A 22,462-nucleotide genomic window follows, 5' to 3' on the forward strand; every position below is an offset into this window, starting at 1 on the left:
TGACCCACACTGACTTAATACAGGGGTAATTAACTCTTCTCTGAGATCCCTATAGAAACTACATTTCAACAATATATGCTCAGTAGATTCCACTTCTCCTGCCAAACATGGACATAATCTCCGGTTATAGGGAACCTTATGAAATCGCCCTTCCATCACTGCTGACTGCAACACATTTAGCCTAGCTGCTGTTAAGGCCCTACGATACTCCACATAAGTTATCTTTTGTAAGTATTGTGCCAAACATTGTCCATTTATTTGGGTTCCCATCCGTACTCCATACCCCACTTTACTGATATCGCTCTGTCTGGCTATGTCACTTATACGCTGGTTTATAATATCTCTGGCTGTGGTAAACCCTAACTCCCTTATTGCCGAAAGTGAAAACCCCAACCAGCTTAATTTCCTGTCAATTGCACTTTCCCATCTGGTCTTATAATCATCCAGCAGAACCAGTGGGGCAAGGCCAGCTGGGAAAAAAACCAATTTAAGCCAATAGCCAAAAATGGCTTTTCAGATTCTGGCTTCGACAGGAAGCCATCCCACTTCTAATCTAAGACAAGCATTGGGAGCCGAATGAGCTACCCTCAACATACCCCTAAAGAATTTAGATTGAACCGCTTCTACTTTCCGTATATCCACATAAGGGTCTAACTGTGCCCCAACCAGCAACAGGGCAAGGGCTTTAGCTCTGAACAATTCAAAAACCACCTGTACTGATTGTGCTCGTTTCCTAAGATGTAAAGAATAGAGTGCCGAAGCTACTTTTTGGGCGTTTTGCGTTATATAATCCCTATGGGCATTATTGGTCTTATTTGCCTGAAGGACTGTACCAAGATATTTAAATTGCATAACCTGTTCTAATTTATGGCCATTAAGAGTCCAGGAAAAGATTTTAGGTCTGTTTGAAAATACCATGACTTTAGTTTTATCATAGTTTAAAGTAAGGTCTTGTGTGTCACAGTATTCTACTAACGCCCGCAAAGCTCTCTTAAGGCCAATCTGAGTCCTCGAAACTAGAGCGGCATCATCCTCATATAAAAGAATATTTACATGTTTACCTGCGAGCTTCGGGGGATGGAACTCCAACTTCCTCATATAAGGGACCATGCTGTTAATATAATAGTTAAAGAGCGTGGGTGCCAAAATGCACCCTTGCCTTACTCCTCTCCTCGTGGGGATCAAACTAGTTACTTGGCCCTTGTGATTTAATCTCACCTTAAGTGACGTATCCTCATGTAACTTAAACAGGAGGTAAAGAAGTCTCCTATCTATAGAAGACAGGGCAAGCTTTTCCCACAACTTATCTCTAGAGATAAGGTCGAATGCGTACTTTAGATCTATAAACGCAGTAAATAGGGCCTCCTTGGAAGTCCTCACGTACTTTTCCGCCAAATGCTGTAGGACGATTACAGAATCCGTAGTTGACCTACCTGCTCTGAAACCATTCTGTTCCTCAACCAGGATTTGATTCACTTCCATCCATTCCTCAAGACGGACAAGTAAGTGTCTGGCATATAACTTGCCTATAACACTTATGAGGCTAATAGGTCGGAAATTTCCCGGATGGTTCTTTAGTCCTTTTTTATAAATTGGAATAACAATTGCTACCCCCCAATCCTTAGGAATCTGGGCTGTGCGATCGATATAAGAAAACAGGGCCGCCAGGACAGGAACCCACCATTCCATATTTCCTCTAATATTTTCTGCTGACATATAATCAACTCCAGGGGCCTTACCTACTTTCATTTGTTTGACCAATGAAGTTATTTCTGAGCATGATACCGGTGGCCATGCTGGCAAATCTTCCAAATCTATAAGTGTTGCCCTAGACGGTTCAGCATTCCTGTTATACAGGCTAGTGAAATGCTCTTCCCATACTGCGGCAGGGATTTGAGGATCAACTCTAGGTATACTCTTATTCATATAGCTGGCTATTAAACGCCAAAAGCAAGAGTGGTTTTTGGACTTGGTGGCAGAAATCAATCGCTGCCAGTCTTCCCTGTCCGCTTCAAGTTTTTTCTTCTTAATAAGTGTCTTATAATCTTTCTTTAAAGATAACAGGGAACTACGTGGAACTATGTCAGATGATGCACGATACTTATTGTATTCATTTATTAAGGCATTTTTCATCCTCCTACACTCTTCATCAAACCATGCTTTACCATGGACAAGCCTTACTTTCTGCTGTGGGTTCTGTTGTGAGTTCTGTTGAACACATAGGACCGGGCGTAAAAGTTCCATGAGTCTCTGATAAACATCAACACTATCTTCTGCTTCCTCCTCCCTCAGTATCCTTTCCCTGAGGGCAGATGCAGGCTTTGAATTTAAGAGTGAAGACATCTTATCTTGCTGGGCAGGAGACCACCTTACTCTGTTCAGCATAACTTCCAGCAAATCTACATTAAACGCTGTTGATTCAAATCTCTGGATCCCCGCAGGAATCCAAAGATTCAGCTCTAAAGGGAGATGATCACCGAGCGGTCTAGAGACTATGCTAAAACTCTCGACCAAATTCAAAAGATCAAATGAGCATATAACATAATCAATCGTCGAGGTTCTAGAGCCTGACCAATAGGTGTATTCTGCAGGATAATCCTGAGCAATTGCTCCATTAAGGATGTACAAATTTAAACCATACATGGACTGGGCCAGTCTCAGGCCCGCAAAGGAACTCACTTGGTCCTTGGATTTACGAACCAGGAGAGACTCTGGTGGATTCTGCTGAGGGGGGTACAGGCCAAATTTACTAAATAAAGCTTTGTCATCAGGACCCAAACGAGCGTTAAAATCCCCTACCACCACTAGGGAGGCCTGCGGGAATTCAGTTTGCAACTGTCTAAGATATACTTCCAAACGTGTCCATACCTGTTTTATATAAGCCTTCTGACGTCTCGGCGGAATATAAATATTTACGAATATGAGAGCTAAATTTTCCATTTGTAGAGACACCGCCATGCCCATATTATCTATCGGAGCTAAAACACTCGCTTGAGCCCTCAGTGACATAGATACAAAAATGGCCAGGCCACCAGCTGGCCTTCCCCTCCCTTTTGGGTCCCCCGCTGGAGTCGCTTTAACCATATAGGTGTGGAATCCTTCCATGGTCACCTCTTCTGATAACCAAGTTTCCTGACACGCAAAAATATCCAAATCAGTAATATATCTAAGAAATAATGGGTCGCCCAATTTCGACTTAAGCCCCGCACCTGTCCAACCCAGAACAGCCTATAGATCCTGGTTCAGCATGCTCACTGCTTCTCTGGTATTTGTTGACTTAAATGATAGAACTGGGTGTCATTAACATATTGATAATACCGCAGCCCATACCCACAGATGATCTCTCCCAGCGGTTTCATGAATATATTAAACAGCATGGGGGAAAGAATAAAAACTCTGCAGCACCCCATAGACCAATTACCAAGGAGTAGCACAGACATCCCCCAGCACCACCTTCTGGTACCTTTTCTTTCTTCATGTGTGGGGTTAAGTTCTGGCATTGAAAACAGATGCTAGAGCTGAGACCTGGTGAACTCTGGTCCAATTAAGACATGATTTTTTCAAGTTACTCTTGACTTCTTCAACTTGTTGGAAATATCAAAGTCTACTGAGCACAAACTATGTGTTTTCTTCTGAGCCTTTGACATGGCATCACTGGCTGACATGATGAGGAAAATTACTCAGAGTGGTCCCACTGAAATTAAAAGGACAAGTTAGGCATTACCTACTTTGAGTAATTTTACTCATCATGTTTTCAGTAGAGTTGTCTTGGTGCCAAGTATGTTTTCAACAGCATTTATGCAAGGATTCATAGGAAACATGCAAAGAATAGCTGGAATGTAGGAATAAATCTGTACCATGGAACAATTACTCTACACAAAGAACCACACATTTTTTGAGTGGCATTCTCAGAATATACAAAATGCTTCTTATGAATCTGTTTAACTGAGTGATCACAAAATACTATAATACTTCAATAGCATTAAATCAGGTAATCATTATACAGTATACGAAGTATACTCTTCTCACCTGGTCATTCTCCTCTTCATCACTACTCAACTTGAGGTCATCTTCTAACATTCTGGGGAAAGAAATGGAGATCTACATTTAAGTCTAGTGGTATAATTTAGAAGTGTTATAACTGCCATCATAAATTGTACAACAAAAGTTCAATACCGTGGGTTTTCCTCACGGCCATAGGTATGTAGCAACATAGATCTCAGCATCCAGTGAACTGCGATAACTTATTAATTTTTGATCACTCATAAACAAGTGGTCTGTCTTATCAAAAGCAACTGAAAATAAAGTAGTGATTCCACCCAGGTCGTGTGAATTGTTTCTTCAGACCACACCCTGGAGAAATAAACTAGTAAGAACATTGTAATTAATCTCCTTACAAACATATCTGAATACTCTTAGCAGCCTACATTATTCACTACATGCTTCTTAAAAGCCAATTTTATTTTTGAAATAAAGTTTCAACAATTCAATTGTCCAATAATTGTTTCTATAATACAAACAATATTATTTTGTTATATTATTTTGTTTTTCAATATTTTGTTGAAATAATACAGACTTATTTTTTTAAAAAGGACATATTCTGGAATGCAAATAATCTATGTTTATCTCCAAAATATGAAAGCATGAAATCTTTGAAATTGAGACATTTCATTTCCCTTTTTTGTCCAAATTAGCTTATCATAAAAAATGATCAATACAAAACTCCTTGCTTTTTTTTGTCAGCTGACATTTACAGATGCTGAAAAGTTTCTTCAGAATGCAGAAAATGTGCAAAAAAAGTCTCTCTTCTTAGTAAAATGCTGAAGATCTCTGAGTCAGTTCCAAAAGGATACCCAGAGGCTGAACTGTGAAAATGAATGCTCATGTAAATTGTTTACTTATACAAGCAAACTCATGGGAGTTCTGGGTTCTTCTTCAGTGGGGGGGAAAATCCCAGTGATTATCTTTCTTATCATGTGAGATCATGGTTCCAGTGTTATGCTGCTTGTGTGAGTAGGCCATTCAGACAAACAGAAGTTTTCTTTGCAAGTCAGCCAGAAATGCACTGTATTCTTGGAACTGATTATCAGTCTTGGGTAAAAGGAAAGCCTCTGAGCCTTATATTCAGATGAAATCTCAGTGAATAATGTTAAGTGCACTATCATGTGTATCATACTGTAGTGCATAAAATACACATTTATTTTAAAGTTTCAAAATCTATTTGTGTGTGTGTGTGAATTCCTAAAGAGGACTATATAGTTGCTAACATAGTATATCCTTTTCCCTGTCCAGTCCTAGCCCCATTCCAACAGTTGTATCACTTGGACAAAAAGTGGAACTCATTTCTCACAGCATCAATGCAATGCAGCAAACTATGTGGCCAGCTGGGGAAGACTGAATTGTAGGGATATTCTGAGACAAATAGAATACAGTCCAGCTCTTATTTTCTCTCTCTCTCTTTTTATCTTCTTCTAGGATTATGACATCTGCCTAGTTTCCATAAAGGTATTAACACCACTAGGATCTCAGGAGGTCAGTATTCAGAAAATGGTAACCATGCTTAAGATCCATTGACATCAATAGGCTAAGGACACATAGGCTCAGATACAGACTACCAATGCATGCCCCTTTCATAGGACTGGCACTAGCTACATGTTGCCCAGTGCCCAGCAGAGAGGGAACATTTCAGGGTTCTTGTTTTCCCCTCAGAGTGTCCTGTATGTAGCTGGTGTAAATATGTGCCTGAGGGTTGCACAGACCTCAGGAACACACTTCTGAGTTATGCAGAGTGCATCCAGGAGAAAGAGTGATGGGCAGTATTCAATCTCTTCACTGCTCCTTACCCCAGAAGCACTCTGTGATGCATGGAAGTATGTTTTTGAAGGCTGCACAGCCCTCAGGGGCATAATTCTAACAGTTACAGTATGATCTGAGAAGAAGGTAGGAACCTTGAAATTCACTTACCCCACTGTGCACTGGTTGTAGCCTTAGTAGGGAAGGCTGCTAACATAGGTGCATAGCTCTCTTTTCTATGCCCACTTTGGTAGTCCAGAGCTGCGTCATAATTTTCTATTTGGTATATGTTTCACATAATAGACAAGAAAATAATGTACAGCTCAATAATCTTGGATAAACTCTTACTTTGCTATCACTGCTATAATTTATCACTAAAATGAAGAAGTGTGATCCCATCCGCAATCCTACTTAGATGTAATTTTCTCATCAGAAAGCACTTCAAGAATCAGTATTTGGTTTAGTAAATATATAAAGTGTGAAAGGGAGAGATGACTGCATAATCACAGAGTGGACTCATGCCAAGGAGATGCAGTCAACCACAGAGTTCCATGCACATGTCCACTCTGTTTCCTCAAGTGTTTGGAGACACAAAGTTCTCTCATATGTTTAACATAAAAAATAGAGGGCAAACACCAGTGTTCCCTTAGTGTTGTGTAGTGTGAATTTGTCTCTACTTAGAAAGGAGAAAACAGAGGGGAAGGTATCATACTTGTAATGCACCTATCAACACGCAAGTATCCTGGATCTCTTAAAAATGAATTTTATTTATTATTTACATTTATATACTGCTCTCCATCCTGAGATCCCAGGGCAATGAACAACAAATTAAAAAGAACTAATAAAACAATAATACAATTTCTTTAAGAATACACTAAAAATCAACAAACAGTTACAACCAACTAAAAGAAAATCCGGTGACAGTGGTCAAAGATCCAAATAAAAAGGGCAGTCTTTAGTCTCCTCAAAGATACTGGGAGTGAGGGAACCATTGGTTCTCATCTAAAAATGAGTTCCACAGCCTGGGGCAATCACGGAGAAGGTCTTGTCCACAGTGTGGGGGCAATTACCCCAGCTTAGAACAAACAAGCTTCAGCAGCTGTCAACATGTTAAGCAGAGCCCTTCTAGTCAACATATTTTATTTATTTATTTAACACACTTCTGTACCACGTAAAACTCACGTCTCTGGGCAGTTTACAACAAACAAACAAAAAGCTAAAACATTAACATAGTAAAAGTTAAAATGTTACAATTTAAAATTTTAAAGCAACATTTTAAAACGATGCTAAAACTGTTACAACAATATTTAATTTAACACTAGTGGGCCCGGGCACAGAGCATCTGTGCCTCTAGTGCGGCCGGGCCCGCCGCCTTACCTCCGCGGCCGCCGGGCCCGAGGGTGCCGCCGCCGCGGCCGCCGGGCCCATCGCCGTGGCCGGGCCCAAGAGTGCCGCCGCCGGGCCCAGCCAGGCCCGCTGCCTCGACTCCGCGGCCGGGCCCGCCTGGCTCCCCGGCCATGGCCGCCGCCGTTCTCCTGTGTGCGCCAGGACCAATCAGGCGCCCCCGCAGCCCAGCCAATCAGCTGGGCTGCCGGGACGCATTTCTCCTGGGCACACCCAGGAGAAATATATATATAGATAGTCAGGTGGGTAAATTTAGTTGGGAGCAGACAGTCTTGTGGCCTCTTGGAGTGAGGGAGATAATGAAGAAAATAGGGAGGGGTGGAGCTGGGAGGTCTTCAGGAGCTGGGGAGCCCAGGTTCTTTGAACCCATCCGCTCAGTTACAGCTACACCCCTGGACTGGCAGTCAGTGCAGTGTTTTTAAGATAGGTGTAATATGCACATTGCAGGCAGCTCCAGATATCAGTCTGGTTGCTGCATACTGCACCATCTGTAGTTTCCAAATACTTTTCAAAGGCATCCCCACATAATGCACATTCAGTAATCCAATTGTGACGTAACTAAGGCATGAGTGACAGAGGCTAGATCAGTCTTCTCAAGGAAGGAATGCAAATGGTGCATCAGTCAAAGCTGTGTAAAGGCACTCCTAGCCACTGCTGTCACCTGATTCTCTAGAAGCAGTACCAGATCCAGGAGGACCCCAAAGCTACGGACCTGCTTCTTCAGAGGAAATGCAACCCCATCCAGAACAGGCTAAAAGCTCCTACTGCAATCAGGCTTTTTACTATTGTCACATCCATCTTTTCAAGATTAAGTTTCAGCTTGTTAATCCACTTCCTGACCATCATGGCCTTCAAACTCCAGTTTAGAAACTTTTCCACTTCCCTGGGATCATATGACATAGTGAGAAAGAGCTGACTGTCATCTGGATATTGATGACACTGCAGCCAAAGGCTCTGGACCATCTCCCCCAGTAGCTTCATGCAGATGTTAAACAATAAGGGGTAGAAGATTGATCCTGCAGGGCCCCACAGGCCAATAGCCACATGGTAAAGCAGCAGTTCTCCAATAACACATTCTGAACCCAACTCTCCAAGTAGAACCTGAGCTGGTCCAAGGCTGCCTCACCCAGCCCCAATTTTCAGAAGCAGACCAGAAGGATACCATGGTCAATGGTACTGAAAACTGCTGAGAAGTCCAGCACAACCAACAGGGATATGGTTGCCCTGTCTAGTTTCCAGCGTAGATCATACACCAGGGTGACCAAGTTGGTTTCGGTCCTATAACCAGATCAAAAACCAGATTGAAATGATGCAGGATAATGTGTGTCAACTAAGACCCCCTGCAGCAGGGATGTCACCACACACTCTATCACTTTGCTAAAAATATTCAAAAGAATATTCTATTAGTTGTAGTTTGGATCCTATTATTATTTCGGAAAGTATGGCATTTTTTCATGTTTACATTCCTTCTGTTTGTCAGTCTGATCAGCTAGCTAATAGCACCAATAGTTATTGACTGGGAAAATTTAAGAGTCAATCTTTGAGTGTGAACAGAATCACCTACAGAAACCAAGTACAGGCATCTCGCACATACTTATGTATGCCAAGATGTATCTTTTGTGACTATTAAAATACAATTGCATTTTTTTAATATTAAGAAAGAGACCTAATTTTATATTTTAAAAGGTATCTAATATGCAAAACATAAATACTTCATGAATAATGGCTGGACACATGCTCCAGTCTGTGTTAAGGCAGTGAAATGTACTGGTATTATCCTTTTCCCATCACATAACAGATGGTCAGCCTTGCCTAATGTGATTATATATCCAAAGCATGTATTTCATTTAGTAGTATCTGCTAACATAACAGCACTGAAACAGCTATTTAAACTGGCTGTTACTGTTGTATCATTGAAATAGTTTCATGTGCTAGAAATCAAATGTACTTTTTAAATAAAGGACTTCCTCACATTTTCTGAAATAATGTTGCTTATCTTGTAGAAATAAGAAGGAAAAAAAAGCCGGAAGATGACTGCTAGCATAAGGCCTGTTCAGGCCTTCAAGCAAAATCCTGCTGCACATGCTTGCAGCACTTAAAGTAGGACAGAAGTCCCATCCCCAGGGCATCTCTGGTGTGACCTTCTCACCTACTGTATTCACACTTACACCCTTTGTCTGAAGTTGCGAATGGCATAAGTATGATCGCACCTGTTTCCATGATCAGCAGGCCAAAGCGGAGAAATAGTATTGCTTAGAAAAATTAATAGTGCTGTCAAGTAGATATGTCAACACAACATTTAACTACAAAATGTAAAAGTACTTGAAAAACTGAGCAGGAGTCCACAGTAACAAAATTAGCAATTCTGGCAAAAAAATAACCACACTTTCCCACTTGGACTGAATCCATCTTCACTGTTCTGCTTTTCTTTTTGAAACTGTCTGGGTTGGCTAAGTGCACTGTTAAATTCCTATTACATTGGTGATGTATTCTGAAATGCAATGCACAGTAAAATCCTGACTACATGTAATACTAACAGTGCTCAAATTACAGGTAGGCCAGAGAGGGCCTGGCCTCCTTATTTTTGTAAAGTAACATCCCATTAGCTACCATTCTCAGATGATTATTTAGGACATGACTTCATTAAGAGCCTCTTTACCCTTTTCCTACCATGGTAGAATTTTATTGAGAATTCTGAATTCTCTGCCTATTGAGAATTTCTTCACCAACAGGAGGAGCAGGCACTCTGAAATCACACACACATAGCGAAGATGAAGCCACTGGATGCCTTTTCTCTGACTTCCCATGGCTCTTATTTCTCTTCTTAAATCATCCCTAAAAGTTGGGCAGGGAAGGAACAGGGAAGACTACCTTCTAGCTAAGCAGAATCAGAGATAAACAGAGCAGGAAGAAAGGCCACCAGTGGCTCCTGCTTGCTAATGATCTCCTCTGGCTTTCTCAGCCTGTCTGAATTCTCAAAAGGCAGGGCTTGGCTACACCACCCTATTTTTTATGTGATGAGCATAACATGTCACCAAGCCCTAATGCAATACATATGGTCACGTATCACCGCCTTGGGATTGTTTTAATGAAACGCGTTATACAAATGTAACAATAAATAAATATCAGAATCTAAATTAGATAATGGAGAAGAATTTCAGAGATGCAGGAGGGTCAGCAACAATCTCTCCCAGTCAGAAATGCTCAAGCCATTATGAGCCAAGCCTAACCACTTCCTTCAAATTTTGGGCCGGCTCCTAATGACTTGGTGCTGGTTCTCTTATTGTCCAGTTTTCCTCCTCCCAGACCTACCCCCATTTTTTTGTGTGTGTGTGAGGGTGGGTGAGAAGGGAAAACAACAACTGAAAGGGACAGCTAAAGCCAAGTGCTGTTTCTAAACTTGTCTTTCACTCTTTGCAAAGAAGATCTCTGAGCATGCTCGGAGATTGTACTGCTAATATGAACTCCTAGTTTTTCCAAGGTTGCAGACAGGAGTATCTCTCAGCCCTGTCTTATAGACACCGGGGAGGGAACTTGGAACCTTCTGCATGCAAGCATGCAGATGATCTTTCCAAAGTGACCTCATCCCCTAAGGGGAATATCTTACAGTGTTCACTCATGTAGCATCCTATTCAAATGCAAATTAGGGTGGACCCTGCTTAGCAAAAGGGACAGGGAAATGACTTGATTAGCAAGCTAGAGGTTGACGGTTCGAATCCCCGCTGGTACCTATATTGGGCAGCAGCGATATAGGAAGATGCTGAAAGGCATCATCTCACACCGCGCAGGAGGAGGCAATGGTAAACCCCTCCTGTAGTCTACCAAAGACAACCACAGGGCTCTGTGGTCGCTAGGAGTCGACACTGACTTGACAACACACTTTACTTTTACCTTACCACAAGGCCAGCTTTCCTCCTGAATAGGAGGCAGTTCGGAAATCCTCATTCCCATTCAGAGATAACCCCCTTTTTACAATTCAAGCCAAAAACGCTTTGAATTTTGTCTAGGCTGCTCAATAAATTCAGACAATTAGAAGCAGTCTCCACTACCTTCCCTTTCCAGCAGCATCTGAAGGCAGAGGGTGTTATTGAGAAGTAGAGGGCTCCTCCTCCTTGCCAACATGAATTTCTTAAATGCAAAAATCCCTGGGAATTGTAGTTTGCTAGAACCTGTGGGCTCTCTTTATCTTCATGATGTTAGCTTTATATATATATATATATATATATATATATATATGAGAGATCATGATCTACTTATTACTTCCAGCACCAAGGACAACTGTTGTAGATACCAGAGTCACAAACTGAAGTAGAGGCAATTTGCATGACTGCACAGGTGCGGGGGGCAGGGTTCAACCTACCTTCCCCCAGATGACTGCTTTCAGCCCCTGCTGCGTGCAAGCCGCAAGCCCATACAACCCACACTGCCGGGAGCAGAGCGGATGACTATCCATGCTGCTCCTGGCAGTGTGGAGCAACAGAAGTCAAGACTCATGAACCCAGCCTCCGAGCATCCCACAGTGCACCCCACTCCGAGCTCAGTGCACTGCGGGATTCCTCCAGGGGATGGTCATTCTAGGCGCCTATCTCTGGGTCAGTATGAGTTTCAAGCAGCTTGTGCTGACACATGATCCCAGCAGCTGGGTTAAGGACATGTTTGAACCCTTAACCTTGGCTAAGAGCTGGGCTTTGGTGCTGGGTTTGGATCCACATGGATCCTGGTGGTTCTCATGGGCAGCCAAGCCCATGCTTGGCTGCCGAAGCCTGGGCTTGGCTGCTCATGAGAACAGCCTCATTGTGTGTCAAATCAGTCCACAGTGTCTCCACATGGCCAGCCTGCCACAGTGGCAATGGAGAGCAATTATCTGATTCCAAACTAACAACAGCAAGGATATCAAGTGCAAACCTCTTGTGGAAACAAGGACTGTCAAACTCTGCCACTAGTTATATATCACCCGTGCATCACAGTTGCATTAGAACTGTGATAAGTGATTTCTAAATCAAAATATTCAGGGATCTACAAAATACTTGGAGTTTGCTCTGGAGTTAGCTATCACTTGAATTCAAGACAATATTTAATGAAAAGAGACAATGCAAAAAAAATTGCATCTTCAACAAAATTTGCATCTCTGGTGAAGACTGTTTTCTTTGCGTACCATTGTTGCTCATCATTTGGTCTTAAATAAATTGACAAAACCAAGTAGGGCCACAGTGCAGAAACAAAATAGAACCCATCCTTTCAAAACAGTCAACGTTGATGACTAAAAAGGACAAAGAAACAGCGAGGTCATTCACAAATCAAAATTGTGTTCTACTCAGGTTTGGGAGCTGTGTGTGCTCCCAATATTTGGTTGTGCAGAAGAAAGGTAAGAGGAAAACCTGGGTAGAAGTGACTGTGTGGAAGCTGGGTAGCTTTTCCTCCTACCTTGCTTCCACACAATCATTTACCCAGGTTTTCCTCTTATCTTGCGTCCGCACAACCAAAATTTGGGAGCACACACAGCTCCCAAACCCAGGTGGAACACAGTTTTTGATTGTGTGAATGACCTCAGTAAGTTTCTACAATACTCAAGTCATCATCTTGGGATAGCATGAGAATGGGCAATGCAGACTCCCTTCTTAAAGATGACAGATTTACTGTTCAAAGCTTGAAAGAGATCTACAGCATAATCCCACTTCAAGATCAAAGAAGCAACATAAAAATGAGACATGTATAAAAATGAAAGAACGATGGTCACTTACTAGAAGATTATTTCTCTGTACCAGCCTAAATATTCCCATCAGTCAAGAAGCCTGCCAAAGTTTCAAGACTAATCACTTACCACCGTTGCAGGAGGAAACAGGCTTAAGCAATAAAGTGTTTAAGAGAGCTACTCAGTTTCCCAATTCACGTCTTGCCTCCTTTGATTCCATTTATTCCATTCCTGCTGCTAGTGATGAATAGCTATTTTGGTAAGTTTATATTACTTCAATTTCAGGTAACAGTCTGCTGCTGTCTTTTGAAAATATTACTTAATTTTTAAACACAAGGGACAGTGGGAGAACATAACATACACCACTGCTTTGCGTAGTGCCATGCTATAGTATAAATTTCAGCAGTGTTTACACTCCCCAAGTTGCTAGCCCAGTGTGCGGAAAGTGCAGTATCTCACTGCCTGTCATGTTTATTTTAAAGCCTTGTCTTCTTTTTTTATTTCAAAATAATCTGCTCACTTAACTATTATCATAAGCTCACATTTTAACCAGAGAGTGATGATGCAAATCAACAAAAATCAGAACATTTATCTGTAGTACTATATGATTTATACAGTATCTGTGATATTTCAGAGCAAAATAAAGGACAAATCTATTCCTTACTCCAAAGACCCAACAGCATAGAGTGATGGGAGGAGGCAGAAAGGGGAGAGGAAAAGAACAGGGCTTTTTTAATGTACAAGAGATAGGGGGGGAAATGTGCAGTTCCACAAGATCATTTATGCAGGTTCAAATATTCAAGTACTGCACAAAGTGTATTAAGGTAAAAGTGACTGATAACAAGGTGAAAAAGAAAGGTAGGCAGTCCAGCTCCTCTAAAAACCAGGCCATGATCAAGCATACCCATTTCTCTTCCCCCGGCCAAAGACCCATCCCACTGCTACTTTCCACAGAGTGTTCACCAGTGTTTCAAAGATGAAGGAAATCTGAAAGCATCTTCACAGCATAGTAGCCAATCTAGTCCCCAACCAAACATGTCTCCTCATTTATATTTATAGATTCTGCCAAATACAAGACACCACTTAGAGACAACATTATTGAGAAGAGAGAAATCTTCTATAGATTTTATAACTGTAATAAGAAGCCAGTAACGTATTGACCTCTAAGAGGCATTTAGGAAGTAGCTCTATTGGCATTACTAGATATTTTTCAGGGAGCAAAGAGTCAGAGAAGCTGTGCTCCCACATGGTCTTTTCTTCCCCATGTGTACAGCCCTGCAATCAACAGAGCAGCTCACTCAGGCAATCTTGGTGGACACACTAAAAACTTGCAGTGAGATTCTACTATTATAGAAGGTTATTCTTCCAGGCTTCTCTGTCTATCCCAGCTGCCTTACTTCTCCAGTTCAGAAGTACTTGCTTGTGGCCCACCAGAAACAGGAAGAGACAACAGTGAGCAAAATTTTCCACATGCTCACAGGACTTTCTCCCTCGGTGTATGCTAACTAAGCAGTGAGGCATCTTTCAAAGTTCTCTTATATTTGGCAGAAGGAGAGCAACCGGCCCTATTCATCTCCAGCACACTAGTGCAGCATTTCTACAGATGGAGTCTGCCTTGTGCTTCTTTTTAGATTATACCACCTTTGGGAACACCTTTATGCCACCTTCTTTTCTCCCCATCTCCTGCTCTTAGTTGTGTTTGTGTGTTTTAACCACACTTCAAATAAATTTTTGTTGCTGGCATTACATAAGTGCTGTCATATTTCCAGTTCTGAGGATCTTCTCCTATGCTAGGCTTCTATGCTGAGGATCTTCTTCTATGCTAGGCTTCTATATATCATGGAATGTGACCCTAAGCAAGAAAGCATGTGCACATACACAAGGACAATGCACAGCTGTGTTGTAGCTTGCCATGTGCACAAGTTACAGTCAGATACCACTGTGCAGTTCCAAATTCTCCTTTTCAAAAAGGAACATAATATTTTATTTTTTATATTGCATCGATTTCTAATTGGATAGACCACCTTTCACCATTGACCTCAGGGCAGTGTACAACATAAAATACAAAGGCATATAAAATATGGTCACATGTAACAACAATTACATGATTGAATACTATGAATACTACGAATACATAGTATTCATAGTATTGTACTTTTTCTGAATACAGGTACAAAAGTAGTAGAGTGAGAGAGTTTTTAGAAGAGCCAGACCTTTGAGAAAGCTGAGGCAGCCTATCTCCTCTGAGGGGACAGTGTCTGAGGTGGACATGGCTGATTGAAGAAGTAGTCAATCCCACAGTGGTGGACTCACAAGAAAAAGGGTCTTGGGCAGAGATAATTTGAAAGAAGAGAGCCAAAATATGGGATGAGGCATAGATAACAAAAGCCAGCTATTTCTTAAATGCCTAAAAAAGTGCTGTCCAAAGATAAAATTAATGATAAGACCCTGCCCACAAGCTCACTATCTAAACAGACAGTCACATAAGGAAAAGAAAGGAAGAGAGGAGTAGGAAGGCCAGGAAGAAAAATACTAGTGAAGGAGGCTCTTCAGAGTAAGAACAAGGGGTTTGTACTGAATGAAGCACTGAGGGAAGAATCTGAAAAAAAGTCTTGATGTAACAAAACGTAATGATTTTAGCAGCTGTGTTTTGAAGACAAAGGATGTCTAGAGAGAGAGAAGTATGCTACAGAAGTCAAGGCAGAGATGACTCGAGCATAAATCAAAAGCTTTGCTGTTGCAATGAAGGAAAAAGGGCAGGCGGTGTAATGTGGTGGAGGGATACATGCCTAAAACCTAAAAAAAACACAATAGTAAAGCAGAAGCTCTTGTCAATATAGCATGTGGTATAGTTGACAGATGATTACAATATATCACAAACCTTAGTTAAATATTTCTATTTTAACAAATTATGGGGGAAATTGAGCAAATTTTTAAATATTCGATTCCTTGAACCCACCAATGTTCTAATTTTGTTTCATCTGTGTGCGGAATGAATTTTGTTCTGGGCGGCAGTATCAAGGCACAGTGTGTGCACACACATTCAGAATGGGGCCTTCCTGATGCAACCTGAGCAGGATCTAAAATTAACTGAGCTGACATCAAAAAACATGTGAGCACATGCACATGCGCACACCTTAGAGGGAACACTGCAACCCACCACTTAATGCAATACTTAGCTGAAGGTTCCTTCCTAGAGATGATGAAGAGGAGGTCCTGCGTGAAGGAGACACTACCAATCCGATGCATTCATAATCTTACACTTGAATATTTTCTTTGTTGCAATTCACTATTATTCATATTATTCATATTCATATTCATATTATTATTAGAGATGTACTATTCAATTTGTGCAGAATCAGGTGTCATTCATGTATTCGACCATGAATTGAATTGCTCCTAAAATGGAGAGCCTGATTCGAGGTAAAAGTGAATCGGGGCTGATTCGATGTGAATCTATATGAATGATTCACATCATGGGTGTCATTTTGTCTCCATGTTTACCCCTTGCTGATTGGTCTTCTGACACTGGCTTGAGATCTCCTTGCTCCTTGGTTGGCTTGTTGTCATTCAAATCAAGTGTTGGCATGAGCAGCTGTGCCCCCATTGGCTGGGGGAAGGGAACAGGGAGGAATTAGGTCAAAGGAGGGAGTTTCAAAATGTGTATAAGGGGCTGCTTGGAGGCAGAGAGAGCCTTTGTTTTTGTGCTTCAGGAGAGAAAGATTAGAGAGAGACTGCAGCAGCACTGAGAGCAGAGTGCAGGTGGTGGTGGTGGTCTGGGCTTGCCTGCCCGTCTGGCCCCCAGTGAGTGGAGACAGACAGAGAGTGCCTACTGGGCTTATTGGTCTCTTGGTTTTTTTAAAAAATCTTTTTAATCTGCAGTGCTAACAACTGCTTAATTTTTCTTAATTATTTTTTTTTTACCAGCAGCACCAGTGGCATTAATGGGGTGCTCCTTGGAATTTTATTTTCTTATTCTTGCTTGTAGCCAGCCCCACCCCCAGTGGCTTTAATAACTGGATTGCTGTGCTAATCCCCCACTTATTTTAAAATTGTACCAGCAGCCCCAGTGACTTAACTGGGTGCTGCTTGGAATTTATTTATTTGTTTGTTTGATTGATAGATTTGATTTGTATACCATCCTTCCAAAATGGCTCAGGGCGGTTTACAATTATTATTTTTTTCCCCTGTGTGGTGTCCCCGCCACAAGTTTATTGCTTTTGGACCCACCCACCCCAAGCTTATTGCTTGTAGCTAGCCCCCAATGGCTTTAGTAACAGGGGTGCTGTGCTGGTTTATTCTCCTCTTGTAACCCCAAGTAGCACCTTTCTTTGCTGCTGCTGTCTGGATTGAATTTTTATTTTAATATTTTTTGCGGCTGGTGTGCTGTGACTACTGTCTGGTGTCCAGCCTGCCCAGGATATCTCTGTTTCCATTTGGGGGAGGGGTTCCTTTTTGTTTTGATTGTTTGGATGAGTGGGTACCTGACTGGCACTCACCTCTCCTCCCCCCCCCCAGCTGTTGAATCCGGGTATCTACTCGAACCATGAGTTCCTTTGGGAGCAACACCTGGCAGACTCCAGCCAAAGATGCTGCTGGAAGCCTCCAGCCGAAACACCGTAAGGTGAGAGATCCTGCCCGCTGGTCTTGGTCAAGTTAAGATCTTTAGGTAGACCCTAGCAGCATGGTAAGAGATCACTTTGGGCTCTGCCTTGGTGACCAACACCATGCTGTCTGCATCCACTGCAAGACACAGGTCAACAGGGGTAAGGACCCCAAGCATCTTGGGACAATGGCAATGCTGCAGCACCTGCAACAGCATCACCCAGGGGTCCCTGCTGCTGCTGGCAGCAATAGGCCTGATGTGTCCTTGACTAGCAGCAAGGTACCTCCTCCTGCTTCCAAGCAGGGAAAGTTGCCTGCACTGTGGGTGCAGTTGGTGGGCAAGTGGTCTGGTCTCCCAGAGTCTCATGTCATCACCTGGTACATTGGGGAGATGATAGATTTGGACGACCAGTCATTCCAGGTGGAGAACGCTGGCTTCTGCTGGCTGCTCATCCCTGACTCCAAATCCCCTTAAGCACCACCTTCAGCAGGCAAGTGGTGCCCTCCCTGTACCAGTCATGCAGGGAGGCTGTGTTGGGGCTGCTGTGTGCAGCAGCAACTGACACCAGTGTGCACTTCACTGTGGATCTGTGGGAGGCATGCTTCTTTCCTCATGGCACACTGGTGGGGGTTGGAGAGCGAGTGGACATCTGCTGCTGCTGGCGTGGTCAGCCCCTCCCATGCAGCGAAGCACAGGTGGGCTGTGCTTTGCTGGACATTTACCACACAGCAGGTGATCTGTCAGGGTCCATGGATCACCAGGGGTGGGAACAGCTGCCTGGGTAGGCAAACCTTTGCCAAGGGTTCACGGTCACCAATAATGCTGCCTGCATAACCAAAGAAGCCAAGCAGTGTCAGTTTGTGTCCATCCATTGTGTGGCACACACTCTGAACCTGGTCGTGCAGGATGTCTTTGGTCCTTCTGGGGCTGTGGCTAGGTGAAACAACCCTGCTGCAGGAACTGGGTGCCATCCTGCTGCTACCATGGCTATTCTTCTGGAGAAGTGCTGCAAGATAGCAGCTTGCTTACCAGAGAGAAAAAGGTAGGCATATATTCAGGGAGTGGCAGGTTGAGCTTGGCCTACCTGGACACCTGATCCCTTAGGATGTTCTGACCCGGTGGAACTCTTTATAAAAGAAAGTAAAAACTACACCAGTTTGGTTTATTTTTGCTTTATTAAGTTAGTAGTCCTTCAGACAATGCAAGTGATTATGTCAGTTCACCAGTAAAGGGTAATAGCGGAAGAAGCTCCAACATACACTGATTCTATATATTTATGTGATTTGGAGGAAGTCTAAAATCTTCTTTAAATTGAGAAATCTTTGCTAGAAAAAACATCACAGTTTGCTTCCATTAATGAGAACATGGGATTTCACAATAGATTAAAGCTGATGGAGACATTAAAAGGTGGAAGATGAAATGTCAGATTCTATAAAGCATTGTGTCTCATTCTTAATTTGGAAGGTGAGAACTGGAACAGGGAATTAAGCTAGAAGGCACAGCAGCATTCCCCCCCACCCCACCTGCAGTAAGGGAGGCTCATTGTGGTGTAATAGTTAGAATGCCAAACTAGGACTTGTTCAAATGAAGTCACTGGGCGATCTTGGGCCAGTCATTAATAATGTACACATGGCCAAAAATCACCAGCGGGGTGGAGGGTTGGCTCCTGCCTGTCTCCTTGCATGTGAACGTTTTTTGTTGATAGGGTCTGCTCCTCACATGACACACGAGCAGTGCTGAAGCGAGCAGCAGAGCAGGGAGCCAGAGGATGAAGTTCTCCAAGCATCCCTCAATGCACCTCCCTCAGCTGGGGGCACTCTGGTCACCCAGCTTGGTGTCTGCTCGGGCTGAGTGCAGCCCGAGCATACATACGGCCCCAGACCTGGAGTAATGGGAATGCTCATGACATGACCTTCAACCCAGGTAAATGCTTGGGTTAAAAACTCAGGCTATCGGGGGAGGCAGTGCCCGGTTCGGTCTTGATCCTGGTGTTGCATATGAGCAGTCTTACCCAGGTAGGTAGAGTTGCCCTAACCTGGGAAGGGCTGCTCGTGTGCACCGTATCTGTTAGCTCAACCTACCTCACAAGGCTGTTGTGAAAATAAAAGCAGGAGGAATGGAGGTAGTCACACATGCCACTTTTACATAAGAACGTAAGAACAGCTCTGCTGGATCAGGCCCTGTAGAATGGAGTACACGCTGCTTGCTTTGGGGCTTGGACTGGACACTGGGAGAGCCAGTCACAAGCTAGAATTTGTACTGTAGGTAGGAAGACCCACTTGGGTTCATTTGGTGCATGCAGTAGGGAGTTAAGGACCCACAGCTGATCTGAAACTGGGGGAATTCTGCTTGCTGTGTGAAAGCTGCAATGACTCCTTCCTGCTATGTGAAACATGCAATTATATTGGGGGAGGGGGCAAATAGACAAAAGAAAGGAGTAGTGTTACTCTAGTGTTACTGCATTTCTTTAAACATCCCTTTAAAATCACTGTTTGGGCTGCTTAAATTCAAATTCCACAGATCATGCTACCATAATGTGGAACTGCAATATGGATTTTTGATAACTTGCTTTCTGCCCAGACATGCTGGAATTGTATTGTGGGGTGGGGTGGAGTTAAATCCCCAAAGCTGATCTGGAACTGGGGGAATCTCCCTTGCTATGTAGCTTGCAATGAATCCTGCCTGCTATGAAACTTGAAAAGAAATTTGGATGTGTGTGCACGCACACACATTATTTTATGGTCTGTGTCTGTTTTTATATACTTGTTTCAAAATAAGACTTTGCAAATCTAAGGATCATGAGGAGATGATCTTGTGGTAGGAAACATGAATTGTCCTATTTGCTAAGCAGTGTCCACCCTGGTTTGTATTTGAATGGGAGACATGTGTGAGCACTGTAAAACATTCCTGTTAGGGGATGGGGCCGCTCTGGGAAGAGCATCCAGGTTCCAAGTTCCCTCTCAAAGATAGGGGTGAGAGAGACTCCTGCCTGCAACCTTGGAGAAGCTGCTGCAAGTCTGTGCAGACTATACTGAGCTAGATGAACCAACAGTCTGACTCGGTAGAAGACAACTTCCTATGTTCCTAACTTAGTTTACAAGCTGCCTGTCTCTCTTGCTCTTGACCGCGCCCCCACGTCTGATGTCAGATACAGGGGGCATGGCTAAACGCCCCCTGTGTCTGATGTCAGATGCAGGAGGCGGAGCTAGGGGGGCCGTGGTGGCAGCAGAACCCGGGCTGCCACTGGCCTCCCTTCGTGCCTGGTTCTTTCCTTAGTTCTTTGGAGGAAAAGTAGGAACAAAATAGAAAGAGTGTGTCAATGTTTTTAAAGTACATGGGTAACACTAGTGTCTACCTGATGAAGGACTTTGTCTTCACTGACAAGTCATACACTGGGCAGAATTGATAAAGGAAGGATTATCATATCATAGAAAGAGAAGAGTGATTAAAGCAGAAGAATAGGTTAAATTCTGAGAGAGTTTTCTAGCTTACCACTCTGCCTGACCACATGTACAGACAATTAGCAACGCTGAGCGATGTTGCCCCCTGCAAGCACTTGAGGACGGAACTGGTAACTAGCATTTTTGTTATCATATCATTGATTGCTTTCAACCTGATGTATATGTGGACATATAACAGCCATCACTCTCTATAGATACAGAACACATTTCTACATATATTTTTAATCTTAATCTTAAAAGAACAGCCTAATATAATGTCAGGATGTGTTCAGAACATGGGGTGATATCCAAAGAACTACTTCTATTAATGGAAGACGTCCCATTAGCGTAAAGAGGGGAGGGGTGATGGGATGGGAGAACAAGGGAAAGAACACCTCCCCCCCCCCTTGCACACTCACACCTTGTATGAAGAGAACTGCTTTTGTGAACGGAAGTTTTTAATATAACTCATTGCACAGTGATAATAGTATAACCCTAATTTTCTTAAAGCCATTCAATTAAACTGAGTAGAAGTGCGTCAAATAATAAGGAATGACATAAGAACCAGGCCTCTAGGGAGTGGCCTTGGGTACAGCACTGTTGAAGCTCAGCAGATTCAGAACTACAGTACTCAGACCTGGATAGGAGATTACTGGGAATCCCATATGGAAGCAGAGTTTAAGTGCATATTATTGTTTTTAAAGGAATAATATTTAAAAAAAATTGGGGAAAGCTTACAAACTGGAGGTAGAAGGTGGGACTTTAAACCTTCATCTTTAGCAGGCCTGCACAACATAAGGCCCAGGGGCCGGATTTGGCCCACAGTGACCTGAAGCAACAAAGGAGCTGGAAACTGCCTTATAGCACCATCATGTGCATGCTTTTTCAGAAATATGCTCCATGGTGTGCTCAGTGAGGCTTACTCCCATGAGTGCATGCCTAGCATTGCAGCCTGAAAGCAACAACAATTTAGGGAGAGGACTTGGCATTTGTTTGGGGCTGGCATGCACTCTAGGGCCCCCACTGATTGAGCAGGGACTGGACCTATTCTCTGTCCATTATCCTTGGTTGAAACCATGGGTCCATTGACAGAGGGAATAGATCCACACTTAACTAATAATATTTTTAATTTTAATGTAATAATGTGCTAAAAATTTGACCTCGGCCCCTGCACGCCAAGTTGTGGATCATTCTGGCCCACCAGAGCATTTGAGTTGTGCAGCCCTGGCCTTTAGCAATAGAGGCACCCTATTGGATAAGGGCAAAATTCCGGAAACAGTTTCAGGATAGATACCAAAGCCTCATGGGATGTGAGTCTTTGAAGCAGATGAGGTGGAGTGGGGAGACAAGTGGCAGTTTCACCACAGAACAGTTAAAACCTCAAATATTTACCACACAACACACTTAACATGTATGGACAGACTCATACCAATCACCACATTAGAATGTGTGAGTATGGAAAGTATAGTGTCTCGAACAGACAAATTTGCGCAGATGATTGTTGCTTGGATTTTCTGATTCTCCCCA

At 42.9% G+C, this 22,462-nt stretch overlaps 1 protein-coding gene across 4 annotated transcripts in view; it reads right to left on the reverse strand.

Annotated features, from left to right (window-relative positions):
• AFF3 (ALF transcription elongation factor 3) overlaps positions 1–22,462 on the reverse strand; it is a 451,975-nt gene that overhangs the window by 140,781 nt on the left and 288,732 nt on the right. For all 4 annotated transcript variants that reach the window (XR_008318873.1, XM_053306211.1, XM_053306212.1 and 1 more), the window contains exon 8: positions 4,030–4,081. Coding sequence is in view for 3 of the 4 variants with exons in the window: in XM_053306211.1 (XP_053162186.1) it covers positions 4,030–4,081 (52 nt within the window). In the remaining variant the exon portion in view is untranslated. The remainder of the gene's footprint in view (positions 1–4,029; positions 4,082–22,462) is intronic.

This window comes from Hemicordylus capensis, chromosome 3 (assembly GCF_027244095.1).
Source record: "Hemicordylus capensis ecotype Gifberg chromosome 3, rHemCap1.1.pri, whole genome shotgun sequence".
Classification (NCBI taxonomy): Eukaryota; Metazoa; Chordata; class Lepidosauria; order Squamata; family Cordylidae; genus Hemicordylus; species Hemicordylus capensis.